This window comes from Oncorhynchus kisutch, linkage group LG4 (genome assembly GCF_002021735.2).
Source record: "Oncorhynchus kisutch isolate 150728-3 linkage group LG4, Okis_V2, whole genome shotgun sequence".
In the NCBI taxonomy this organism is placed as follows: domain Eukaryota; kingdom Metazoa; phylum Chordata; class Actinopteri; order Salmoniformes; family Salmonidae; genus Oncorhynchus; species Oncorhynchus kisutch.
Genome location: NC_034177.2, coordinates 38,992,017 through 39,005,354, shown reverse-complemented (window position 1 = coordinate 39,005,354; position 13,338 = coordinate 38,992,017). Strand labels below are relative to the sequence as shown.

Below are 13,338 nucleotides of genomic sequence, written 5' to 3'. Positions count from 1 at the left end.
TTAAAATAAAGTGGTGATCCTAACTGACCTAAGATGGGGAATTTTTACTAGGATTAAATGTCAGGAATTGTGAAAACTGAGTTTAAATGTATTTGGCTAAGGTGTATGTAAACTTCTGACTTCAACTGTACATAGGGGAACATCTATAACCATGTGTCATAGTATATCAACAAACAAACCTTAAGTGTCTGAACAGTGCAGAAACAGCTCTGAGCAAACCTCTGCCACTGCACCTGTTTATCAAACAAGCACTGGACAACAAGCAATCACAAGACATCAGACAGAATCACCCAGACATACCCGATATATCCAAATTCATACCATAGAGTAGACATGTCACATACACAAAACATAACATAGACGGCCATTATGTAAACCGAGTTTAGCCACCATGTTGAAACCAAACGTTTCATGAGAATAGCAGTCTAATTTGGAACCTACTCATATAAAACCACAACCAACATAGATAGATACACATCTGAGCTGCATTTCATTCTAAGAAGTTGTCTCCCCTTTCCTTCTGCTCTGGTTCAGCCTCTGCACAGATCAAAGATGACTGGATAGGTCTAAACAATAGCTTCACCTACTTTCACCTATCCAGTCCTATCAGATCTGTGAGTATCTGAGTGAATCAAGACAGCAGCTTCGCAGCATTGACCCCTGACCCCCTGGTCCTCATGACCTCATCGTGCGTATGTTCCTGTACTGGCAGAGCAGCAGCTGTCTGAAGGTGTTCTTGAAGGTGGTGTTGCACAGGGCGTAGCAGGCCGGGTTGACGGTGCTGTTGATGTAGCACAGCCAGTAGCCAATGGTCCACAGCGAGTTGGGGATGCAGCTGGAGCAGAAGGTGTTGATGAGCACCATCACATTGTAAGGTGTCCACGTGGCCACGAACGCCACCAGAATGGCCATGATGGTGCGCGTCACCTTCTTCTCCCGGGACGGAGGGCCCTTTTTCTTCTTCGTCTTCCTCTTGGGGCTCTGCTTGGAGTTCCTCTTTGTCACCTGGAGACAGAAAAGTGATAGATTTTTTATCAGTATGAATGCATTTTTTTTTTCATGATTCTACATTCTCCCCTACCACGTAAAATATCTTGTGCTTTTTTATTATGGTTATAAGTATACACTTAGTATACAAAACATTAGGAACACATACCTAATATTGAGTTAGGTTGAGGACTACAAGGTATCGAAAGGGTTCCACAGGGATGCTGGCCCATGTTGACTAATGCTTCCCACAGTTGTATCAAGTTGGCTGGATGTCATTTGGGTGGTGGACCATTCTTGATACACAAGGGAAACTGTTGAGCGTGAAAAACCCAGTAGCGGTGTAGTTCTTGACACAAACCAGTGCACCTGGCACCTACTTCCATAACCCTTTCAAATGCACTTCAATCTTTTGTCTTGCCCATTCACCTTCTGAATGGCACACATACACAATCCATGTCTCAATTGTCTCAAGGCTTAAAAATCCCTCTTTAACCTGTCTCTTCACTTTCATCTACACTAATTGAAGTGGATTTAACAAGTGACATAAATAAGGGACCATAGCTTTCACCTGGATTCACCTGGTCAGTCTATGTCATGGAAACAGCTGGTGTTCTTAATGTTTTGTATACTCAGTGTATATATCTTTTCATTTTACACATACTTCATATTATTATTTAATGGAAGTTGCTGTCTATTCTGTTGTGCATTATATATATATATCAACACCTTTAACAGCGTCCGTGTCACCAGGCTGTGTTTCTCTGTTGCAGGGGTGGAATCTGTGTTGCTGTGCGTGGCTTTGTATGTCTCTCCCTCAGGCCAGGAGTTGCTTCTGATACAGGAGAGTTTGGGCCCACAGCCTGTGGCCTGGTTCTGATAGCAACACCGCGTCTGGCTGGATTTGGCCTCACCGTTTGACCCCTTCTGTGATAGGCCAGGCTCTTTCTTTTGATTGGATGATGAGGCAAGGTTGCTGACTGTTGTGGTAGAGCTATCTCTGTCTGGCCCTTCCCCTCTGTAGGGCTCCCTGTCATTCTGCTGCTGGACCCCCTCCCCGACCTTCTCTCCATCCCCACCCTCCTCCTCCTCCTCCCCAGTCACAGTGCAGTCATTGGGCTGGGCCCTGCACCCATCCTCCTGGCTCTGCGATGGGCCTTCTCCCAGGCTATTCCCTGAAGGTTTCCTGCTGTTCCTCCGTACCCGGCTGCGACTGGCCTTGGATATGCGCCAGTAGAGACTGATCATGATGGCCACAGGCAGGTAGAAGGCAGCGATGGCCGTGCCAAACGTCACCGTTGCGTTGGAGAAGAACTGGATGTAGCACTCGCCAGGCGGCACCGTCCGCCCACCCGCGAAGAACTGCCAGAACAAGATGGCAGGAGCCCATAGTACGAATGACAGCACCCAGGCACCCGCAATCATCATCCCCGCCATCATGGTGCTGCGGCGCACCGGATAGCTGAGAGGCTTGGTGATGCAGAAGTAGCGGTCAAAGCTAATGATGAGGAGGTTCATAACTGAGGCGTTGCTGACCACGTAATCAATGGACAACCACAGGTCGCACACGACCGGGCCTAAGGGCCAGTGTCCAATCACAATGTAGACAGTGTAGAGGTTCATGGAGCACAGGCCAATAATGAGGTCAGCACAGGCTAGGCTGAACAGGAAATAGTTGTTGACAGTCTGGAGGTTCCTATTGACCTTTATGGAGAGCATACAGGAGAATATTAGAAAAGACAATGATATGTGTAGAACCAGAAGTAACTCCTGACCCTAACAGTGTGCAATGCATTTTGCCAATATCTTTCAATCACAACACTAAAGAATAACAGGTCTCCAGTATTTTACGTGCACTGAATATTGGCTATCCAATATGTGACCTTTTCAACTGTATCCTAAGAATATGATTATTTTAAAAAGCTAAGTGATGGATCTTTAATCCAAACCTTTATGGAGAGCATAACCAGGATGTTGCCAATGATGGTGACGAGGCTGAGTGACCCAGCCACCAGGATGATGAGGACGATCTCTACCGTCTTATATGGACTCCCAGAGAAGAGACTGCTGCTTTCATTGTCTGAGCTGAGGTTGGAGTAGTTGGTGAGGTTGAGCGTCTCCATCTTGTCTGGTCTTGGTTATCCTTTTCAAGTATGCTTTGGGGCCAATCTCAGAACTATAAGATACACCTGGTAATGACAAAGATTACATACGCTTTTGACAAGACATTCTCCATTAAGTCTTCTTTTTAGTCCAGGAAACCAGCCCATAGTGTATTAAGTCTAAGCATGAGTGCATCTCTTTTAGGGTGTGTGTGTGTGTGTGTGTGTGTGTGTGTGTGTGTGTGTGTGTGTGTGTGTGTGTGTGTGTGTGTGTGTGTGTGTGTGTGTGTGTGTGTGTGTGTGTGTGTGTGTGTGTGTGTGTGTGTGTGTGTGTGTGTGTGTAAGCATTTTCTCTGTACTCCTCACAATCAACTACCTGATGATGTTGTACTTGGTTCCTTTGTGATTTCCGACACCAGCTTCCTGACTGGTAGAGGAGAGAGCAGGTGTGTGTTCCTTTATCCAGGTGTGAAACAAAATGGCAGGTGAGCAAATAAAGGCCCTTTCCCGTAGCTGCAGGGTTTAGAAAATCCACACAGTAGTGTCCTATATCTCAAAATGAATATGCAGTATCACCCCTGGATATTTTAGGACAGGCATGAAGGAAGAACATTCTCAGATCCAATTTACAAAGGATTAATGGTGAGTAGCAATGACCTGACTCCTAATATTTATCCACCTGCTGCTGTGTTTGCAGAAAGTAGATTTGACCTGACTGTTAACTGCTGAACACTACAGACTAAATTAAAAGTAAATAGTTGACCTAATAATTACCTAAATTACAAAATGAAATGTTTGTTTCCTTATCCTGTAAGCCTTTGGATAAGGAGGGACAGCAATCCTTTCTATGGTTTTGATTACCTGACTGCTGTCTACTAATGATATAATTTCTGTCCAAAACCCAAAGTCAATACCCAAATAATTGTTTTAATTTGTTTTTTAATTTGTTTTTGTTTTGTTGATGAAACGTGTAGTACATATTCTGCTGTTCTATCGCGTCTGCAGTGAGGTCAGAGGGAAGAAGCAGTGTAGTGGTTTGCAGTAACCTCTTTGTTGTTGTAGTATCCCAAACGGACACGGCACTTTCACCAAATAAGGATTCGATCTTAAAGTAACGTCATTGAGCTACACAGTCAATTCCAGTCACATTGGGATGATTTTGAAATATTGAAACAATTTTTTTGAATTTGGCCTTATTTGTACTGTATTTGGCTCATCTATGCTATGCGTTTGAATGCACTTTAACTGTATGGTTTCCTGGACAAGGCTCCCCTCCTGGCTCTTTGATGACCTGAAAGTACTCACTGGGATAGGAAGTGATCTGACAGGTCGAGTTAGAACACATTATTAGGTCACCCTAACCTCTAAGACAGCTCATTTACATGTTCTGGTTTACCTGGAAGCATACATGTTGACAGCTAATCTGATTATAAGAGCCAAGTTAATAATGTCAAGTTGTTCCCCTAATTCTATAGGCTTGTAGAAGTACAAGCAAGTAGCCTAGTGGTTAGAGCATTGGGCCTGTAACTGAAAAGTTGCTGGTTTGAATACCTGAGCCAACAAGGTAAAAACTTGTAGATATGCCCTTGAGCAAGGCACTTAACCCTAATTTGCTCCAGGGGTGCTTTACTACTATGGCTAACCCTGTAATCTTGAATCTGCACTGGCCAATAGCTAGCTACTGTCACAACAAGAGACTACATTCATGCTGCCACTGTGGGCTAACTGTGAGGGGCAGATGTACAGATAGATAGAGGTCTATCAGCAAGCGCCTGTCTCCATGTCACGACAGCACAGATCCTATCAGGCTAAAGATGAGTAACTGACTGTGGGAATAGGGAGGGATGCTGTCCACTTTGAGAGAGTGATGTTGGTGCAGTTGTTCATCTTCCTTGCTGTCTTTTATACTTTCTACACTTTGTGAGACCCTAATCGCTCTCTGATCCTGTCTTGGCTCATCTCTAGCTCATCTCTGCACCAACCCAGCCCTCTTCTGTCTGACAGTAACAAAGCCGATAGCTCGATTTACAGGTATAGCAATTCCCTATGACACAAAACAAACAACACCATAACTACATTTAGCAAATGGAAGAACACCACTGTAATAGCTGCTCAGGAACGACGGTAAGAACAAAAAGTATCTACAGCACAAACATTACTCAGACAGCGATGTGATTACCTGATCTATTCGGATCCGAAAATCAATGGAAAGACACTCAGGAGAGACTTTTCAAGGATCCTTGCATGCTACTGAAGCAGCCCCATAAGCAACTCCATTAGACTATGTGATAAGATTGTACCTAATAGAGGCTTCCTTCCTGCTTTTAACATCAGCTCAAATATCATTACAGTATGAGTACCCCCATCTGTTCTCCCTCAGATACCCCATTTGATTCTATTATGAAACAGTGCTGTGCTGCACTTACAGGGTCATAACCATAGAAATACAGTATAGTTATAACACTCAAAAGATCAGGAAGAGAGCCTGCTCTGCTCTATTGATCTGTTTGCGTTTGAGGTGAAAGTAAGACAAACATGTTTCATATTCTTATTATTCTGACAAACATATTTGCTCATGAATTATTCATGAAGCCCCCTCCCACTCATATGCACGTACAGTAGGTGTGTAACGGCGTTCTTCGTTTGTCGAAAGAGAGTCGGACCGAAATGCAGCGTGGTGGTTACTCATGTCTTTAATGAAGAAAAAGGCGATACATGAAATAACTATAATAAATACAAAAACAACAAACGGAACGTGAAACCTAATTACAGCCTATCTGGTGAAACTACACAGAGACAGGAACAATCACCCACGAAATACAAAGTGAAACTCAGGCTACCTAAATACGGTTCCCAATCAGAGGCAACGAGAATCACCTGACTGCTGATTGAGAACCGCCTCACGCAGCCAAGCCTATACAACACCCCTAATCAGCCGCGATCCCAAATACTACAAACCCCAATACGAATTACAACAACATAAACCCCTGTCACACCCTGGCCTGACCAAATATATAACGAAAACACAAAACACTAAGACCAAGGCGTGACAGAACCCCCCCCCCCCCCCCCCCCCCCCCAAGGTGCGGACTCCCGGACGCACTTCAAAACCAAAGGGAGGGTCCGGGTGGGCGTCTGTCATTGGTGGCGGCTCCGGCTCGGGACGTGGACCCCACTTCATTAATGTCCTAGTTCCTCCCCTTCGCGTCCTGGGATAATCCACCCTCGCCGCCGACCATGGCCTAATAGTCCTCACCCAGAACCCCACAGAACTGAGGAGCAGCTCGTGACTGAGGGGCATCTCGGGACTGAGGGACAGCTCGGGACTGAGGGGCAGCTCGGGACTGAGGGGCAGCTCGGGACTGAGGGGCAGCTCGGGACTGAGGGGCAGCTCGGAACTGAGGGGCAGCCCGGAACTGAGGGGCAGCCCGGAACTGAGGGGCAGCCCGGAACAGAGGGGAAGCCCAGTACTGAGAGGAAGCCCAGTACTGAGAGGAAGCCCAGTACTGAGATGAAGCTCAGGTAGGTAGTAGGCTCCGGTAGATCCTGGCTGGCTGGCGGATCTGGAAGATTCTGGTTGACTAGCAGATCTGGAAGATTCTGGTTGACTAGCAGATCTGGAAGATTCTGGTTGACTAGCAGATCTGGAAGATTCTGGTTGACAGGCTGATCTGGAAGAATCTGGTTGACTGGCAGATCTAGAAGATCATGGCTGACTGGCGGATCTAGCTGCTCTATGCAGACTGACAGCTCTGACTGCTCCATGCAGGCTGACAGCTCCTTGCAGACTGGCGGCTCTGTCTGCTTCATGCAGACTGACAGCTCTGACTGCTCCATGCAGGCTGACAGCACCCTGCAGACTGGCAGCTCCTTGCAGACTGACAGCTCCTTGCAGACTGACAGCTCCCTGCAGACTGGCAGCTCCTTGCAGACTGACAGCTCTGACTGCTCCATGCAGGCTGACAGCTCCTTGCAGACTGGCAGCTCCTTGCAGACTGGACGCTCCTTGCAGACTGACAGCTCCTTGCAGACTGACAGCTCCCTGCAGACTGGCAGCTCCTTGCAGACTGACAGCTCTGACTGCTCCATGCAGGCTGACAGCTCCTTGCAGACTGACAGCTCCTTGCAGACTGACAGCTCCTTGCAGACTGGCAGCTCCTTGCAGACTGACATCTCTGGCTGCTTCATGCAGACTGACAGCTCTGACTGCTACATGCAGGCTGACAGCTCCTTGCAGACTGACAGCTCCTTGCAGACTGGCAGCTCCTTGCAGACTGGCAGCTCCTTGCAGACTGGCAGCTCCTTGCAGACTGACAGCTCCTTGCAGACTGGCAGCTCCGTGCAGACTGACATCTCTGGCTGCTTCATGCAGACTGACAGCTCTGACTGCTCCATGCAGGCTGACAGCTCCTTGCAGACTGACAGCTCCCTGCAGACTGGCAGCTCTTTGCAGACTGACATCTCTGGCTGCTTCATGAAGACTGACAGCTCTGACTGCTCCATGCAGGCTGACAGCACCCTGCAGACTGGCAGCTCCTTGCAGACTGACAGCTCCTTGCAGACTGACAGCACCCTGCAGACTGGCAGCACAGGCTGCTCCGAACAGGCAGGAGGCTCCGGCAGCGCTGTAGAGGAGGAAGGCTCCGACAGCGCTGGAGAGGCGGGAGACTCCGACAGCGCAGGAGGGCAGGAAGGCTCTGGCTGTGCTAAACAGGCGGGAGACTTCGACAGCGCAGGAGGGGAGAAAGGCTCCGACAGCGCTGGAGAGGCGGGAGACTCCGACAGCACAGGAGAGGCGAGGCGCACTGTAGGCCTGATGCGTGGTGCGGGCACTGGTGATACTGGAGCGAGGACACGCACAGGAAACCTGGTGCGGGGAGCTGCTACCGGAGGACTGGTGTGTGGAGGTGGCTCTGGATAGGCCGGACCGTGCAGGCGCACTGGAGCTCTTGAGCACCGAGCCTGCCCAAGCTTACCTGGCTCCATGCCCACTCTAGCCCGGCCAATACGAAGGGCTGGTATGAACCGTACCGGGCTATGCACCCGCACTGGAAACACCGTGCGCTCCATAGCATAACACGGTGTCTGCCCGGTCTCTCTAGCCCACCGGAAAGCACAGGGAGTTTGCGCAGGTCTCCTACCTGGCATAGCCATACTCCCTGTAAGCCCCCCCCCCCCCCAATAATTTTTTGGGGTTGCTTCTCGGGCTTCCTTGCCAACCGTGTTCCCTCGTATCGCCGGCTCCTATCTCCTGCTGCCTCTGCTTCCTCCTTGGGGCGGCGATATTCACCAGGCTGAGCCCAGGGTCCTCTTCCGTCTAATATCATCTCCCAAGACCAGAAGTCCTTATATCGCTGCTCCTCATGATTAACAGGGAGAGTTGGCTCAGGTCTGACTCCTGACTCTGCCACTCTCTCCCTGAGCCCCCCCCCAATACATTTTTTGGGGTGACTTTCGGGTTTCGCTCTGCGCCGCCGTGTTTTCCTTTTCGACTCCATTCGCCTATAGCCTTCTTCGCACTGCTCAAGCGAATCCCATGCGGGCTCCTGCACTCTCTCTGGGTCGGCCGCCCACCTGTCGATTTCTTCCCACGTCGTATACTCCATGCCATTGCTGTCCATAACGTCCTCCTTTCGCCTTTCCTGCCTGTTACCACGCCGCTCGGTCCGTATGTGGTGGGTGATTCTGTAACGGCGTTCTTCGTTTGTCGAAAGAGAGTCGGACCGAAATGCAGCGTGGTGGTTACTCATGTCTTTAATGAAGAAAAAGGCGATACATGAAATAACTATAATAAATACAAAAACAACAAACGGAACGTGAAACCTAATTACAGCCTATCTGGTGAAACTACACAGAGACAGGAACAATCACCCACGAAATACAAAGTGAAACTCAGGCTACCTAAATACGGTTCCCAATCAGAGGCAACGAGAATCACCTGACTGCTGATTGAGAACCGCCTCAGGCAGCCAAGCCTATACAACACCCCTAATCAGCCGCGATCCCAAATACTACAAACCCCAATACGAATTACAACAACATAAACCCCTGTCACACCCTGGCCTGACCAAATATATAACGAAAACACAAAACACTAAGACCAAGGCGTGACAAGGTGGCCCTATGGAGAACCTCATATACAGACCTGGCATTAAATGTTACAACCGAACATTATGAATCAATCAGTGACCTGCTCGGAGTCATTGTGTTTTGCTTCAGGCATTAAGGGTTAATGCGGGGAGACCAAACAGCCGTTACACAACTGTCCAATTAGCTGCCTGAGTGGCAAACACATTTATTTATGAATCTACAATGAGGATAAGGGTCAGACCAATGATGTGTCTGAACATTATGCAATAATAATGTACATATGTATGTGTATGGGTCAGACAGAGCTCCTCTTCCCTCCCTCATACCACGTGCACATGTAGCCCCTCACACCCAGGCCCTCTGATTCAAACATAACAGGATGACAACAGGACAGCTCCTACTAATTGTTATGGATGGAATCTGGAGAGAAAAAAACAAAGCAGTTCCTTGACAGGCCCACTAGCTTATCTAACGTAATCTGATTCAACAGCTGCTTGCCCCAACAGCTGGTTCCGGTAATGTGCTAGTATGACTGGCTGTCTGGCTGAATTGGTTTTCAGGGAATAATTCTCTTCTCACTGGGACTCTGAGAAGGGCACCACATGCTGCTGCTACATTCTGTCTCACCATGTTACAGAGAATGAATCTGGGGCACTGGAACACAACTTGAAACATGTCTTGGAACGTGTGTGTCCGTGTGTGTGATCTTTCTCTTTTAGACCCTCTTGTGTTCAGTCCACTCAAAGCAAGTTACTCTGTTTTTCCATTGAGGGCTTGGATCACCTTTCTTCTCTCTGCACAGTCCATCGCAAATAAACAACCTGACAGTATACGAGGCCAATAAAATTGCCACCACTTGTTGTAACAATTTCTGGGAAGTCTGTGCTACGCTGGGAGAGGTGGGAAATTTTACATCACTGTGTGCTCTGTATTGACGTAGGAGTGTAACAGAGTGTGGAAAAAACACACGCCACTCTGTATCACAGAGCCAAGCAGGAGAGACAGAAACAACCTGCTAACACCAGATTCTACCAAACAACACACCCTGAGAACAGAGGGGAGGAGGAGAGGAGAAAGAGGAGGAGAAAGCTATGGTACAGAGGAGAGGAGAAAGGGATGATTGCTGTACACACACAGGCAGAAAGACGGAGTCGGCCTATCTGAGCCAGGGCACCCTGGGGAGGAATATGAGATTTAATAGGAGAAGATTAGGAAACATAATCAGATCTACCATGTACAATTCCCAGGGAGGAGTCCAGCAGCAATCTAATTTAGCTGTTTAACACACACACAGTACAGCATGGGAGATTCCTGGTGAGAAACAATATAATTGTTCTGGCCTCACTTGACACTCTATCATTAAATCATGATATTAAAGGGTAATGGTACAGGACAAGAGTGAAGGGTTAGTCAAGGTTATATGAAGACTCGCGCCTCAGGGATATCGTGTGGAAGTCACAATGAAAAAAATAAATAAGTTGTATTTTGTAGTTTATTTGAAAATACCAACTTTTCAAATACTGAGGTAGTGTAACAGTGTTTCAACTAAAAGGCAACTTTTTTCTTTGATATACAAATACAGGTCTCAGAAAAACAAATCATATTTTAAAGTATTTTGAATATCTCACAGAAAACCAAATAGTACTGAAGGTATTTGAATATATGCAAGTGACATTAAAAAAAACAAAAATATATTTATTTGATGGCTGCCAAATACTTGATGAAGAACCAAAAACTACAACAGTTCATTGAATTAGTCTAAATATTTGATCATAAGCACATGGTTTGGAGAACCCTTAGATATAAATCTTAATATAGCCTATAGCCTACAATGAAATACATGAGGGACATGGAATCACCTCAACATTAGAGTAGACCACTTAGGCAGCTTCAAAATTACTAGCAAATATATTTTCAGGACTGAGACATCAGGAAATACAGTAACACTTGACATCTAGTTCTTACACGTGTTGTAACTTTGGGATTATGACAATATCACATTGTTGTTACATAAGATGTTGGAAATGGCTTTATAATTGCATAACAATGGAGTTATTACATAAGTGATATAAGGAACAGTCACTATTATTCCTCTTGCAAAAACGTTCAGCTCATTGCTATCCAATTCAAATGCAATTACCAAAGCATTATGTAACAACATGCTAATATGATGTTTCAGTTTTATTACACAAACACAAGAACAGTCATGTTCAAAGGGTCTATGCTCTGTTGAAACACTGTAAGCGCCAAAGTTGGCACAAATCCATAATGTACAAGTTTATTTTTCCGACAGAAATATTGTGTTTGTACAGTAATTTTATTTCTGAGAACAGTCTCACTTCATTCAAGAAACGTAGCTACAAAACTCCACCCAAAATTGTACATGCACCCAACTTTTAACATGATCTGTGCGTTTTTATTCTAACCCTAACCCTAACCCTAATCCTAACCACTTACAAACCAAACGCAGTTCGCGTAAATAATATAATATTTGATAGGATATGTTAAAGTTTGAACAGTCTCGCTGTGACAATGGTTGTCCCGGACTTACCTTCGACCAGTTGAGTCAGGTGGTGGATGGATTCAGTTGTTATGCCCATATCACTGTAACCGTCCAGAAAATATAGCTTCAACAACCTGGAGAAATGTAATGGCAGATGTCGACATACTTCTCAGGCTGAAGGACAAAGGGCGACTTTGCGTGTTCGCCAGTAGTCATCATATGTGCGAGAGCGAGAGAGAGAGGGAGAGAGGGGGGGGAGCTCGTGAATGAATCAAGACGCTGCACCATAAAATGAAATTGTATTTCGACAAGTTTATGAAGTTGAGGAAACATTGTCAACACTAAACATTCAAGTGTTAGTTATTTTCCTTTGCAATAAGGAAGTAAAGTCTATTCCAGAACGCATTATTTGTGGTGCGTGCAAAATGTTGTTTAAGAACCATGGACAGTGCTCGCACGTGGTGCCAATATAAAGGCCGTGGGTAAACAACTTTGCATGCTTCACTGCATTAACCATGACTTAATTTAAGGATAATATGACAAACAGAAAGCCTGCCAGTGCTTGAGAATCCAAGCATGTGTGTTTACTGTGGAGTATTTATTCACAGGCATTCAAACACAGCAAGATTGTCGCGGCAGGTAGCCTAGGGGTTCGAGCCTTTTGGCCGGTAACCGAAAAGTTGCTAGATCGAATCCCCGAGCTGACAAGGTAAAGGTCTGTTGTTCTGCCCCTGAACAAGGCAGTTAACCCACTGTTCCTTGGCCGTCATTGTAAATAAGACTTTGTTCATAACTAGCTTGCCTATTTAAAAATATATATGTGAAGTTAGTTCCATTCCGTGTCCCTTGTAGATGTCCAATATCACTGCTTCTATACACATAACAGCCCTGACTTTTTAATAATTATTAAACATTCATTAATTAATTAAAGTGCCTGCTTTTTAACTTGAACAATGACAGTTAGGTGGAATATGGTGTTTGTTAAGTATACTCTATGTGTCAATGCAAGCCTAGGAGTTGATTGTTATGGCTGAAAATGTTTAGAAAATTTAGAGCAAAGTTGTTATGGAAACTATATGAGGACCTAATAGTGAAAAATGACCCACAAAATGGATCCATGTAAAACAAATGGTTTTCCCTCTCAGCACAACGAGGGAACGAGATTCTGCTCAACTCCATAGTTATTCTGTAGCCGGAGGATTTTAACCTTTATAACTCTGTCGTATTGACCTTCACCACACTGCACCAGTCTGAGTGTGGCCTTACCCTGATGGAATTACTAGAGAGAATAACAGCCTCCACACTCAAACTATTACAGACGAGATGTGGATCTGTCATCTAACAGGCTCATACACAGCACTTAAATAGAATTCAGGCTGAGAATGTAAGAGCTCACATATAATTCTCATGTTATTCTTATCCCGAGTCATGGTTAATTGTAGCATAGCACATACTGTACATCAATGTATAACACAGTAATCTGCAATCCCACCAGATTGTGCCTCAGCTTTGGACATCAGTCGTTGTAGTTACAGTATGTCCAAAATATACACACATACAGTGTCCATAACAGATGTGTAGGATCATTATGAGTGTAGAATTAATGTATATGGGTCATTACCATTTGTAAATTGGGTTTAGTGTTTCCATGGTGGA

General features: G+C 45.8%; 1 protein-coding gene across 2 annotated transcripts; it reads right to left on the bottom strand.

Moving 5' to 3' along the window:
* Positions 1–288: 288 nt before the first annotated feature.
* LOC109888883 (muscarinic acetylcholine receptor M2-like) lies at positions 289–11,861 on the bottom strand. 2 transcript variants are annotated; one of them, XM_031822931.1, is made up of 4 exons: positions 11,731–11,861; positions 2,937–3,176; positions 1,717–2,691; positions 289–1,005 (listed from the first exon to the last, which is right to left on the bottom strand). In XM_031822931.1, exons 2-4 carry the CDS (start codon positions 3,108–3,110, stop codon positions 676–678), a joined length of 1,479 nt encoding a protein of 492 aa, XP_031678791.1. In that variant the 5' UTR covers positions 3,111–3,176; positions 11,731–11,861; the 3' UTR covers positions 289–675. The 2 variants fall into 2 exon arrangements, with proteins under 2 accessions (XP_031678791.1, XP_031678792.1); XM_031822932.1 differs by lacking the exon at positions 11,731–11,861 and adding an exon at positions 3,466–5,783.
* Between the last annotated feature and the right edge of the window lie 1,477 nt (positions 11,862–13,338).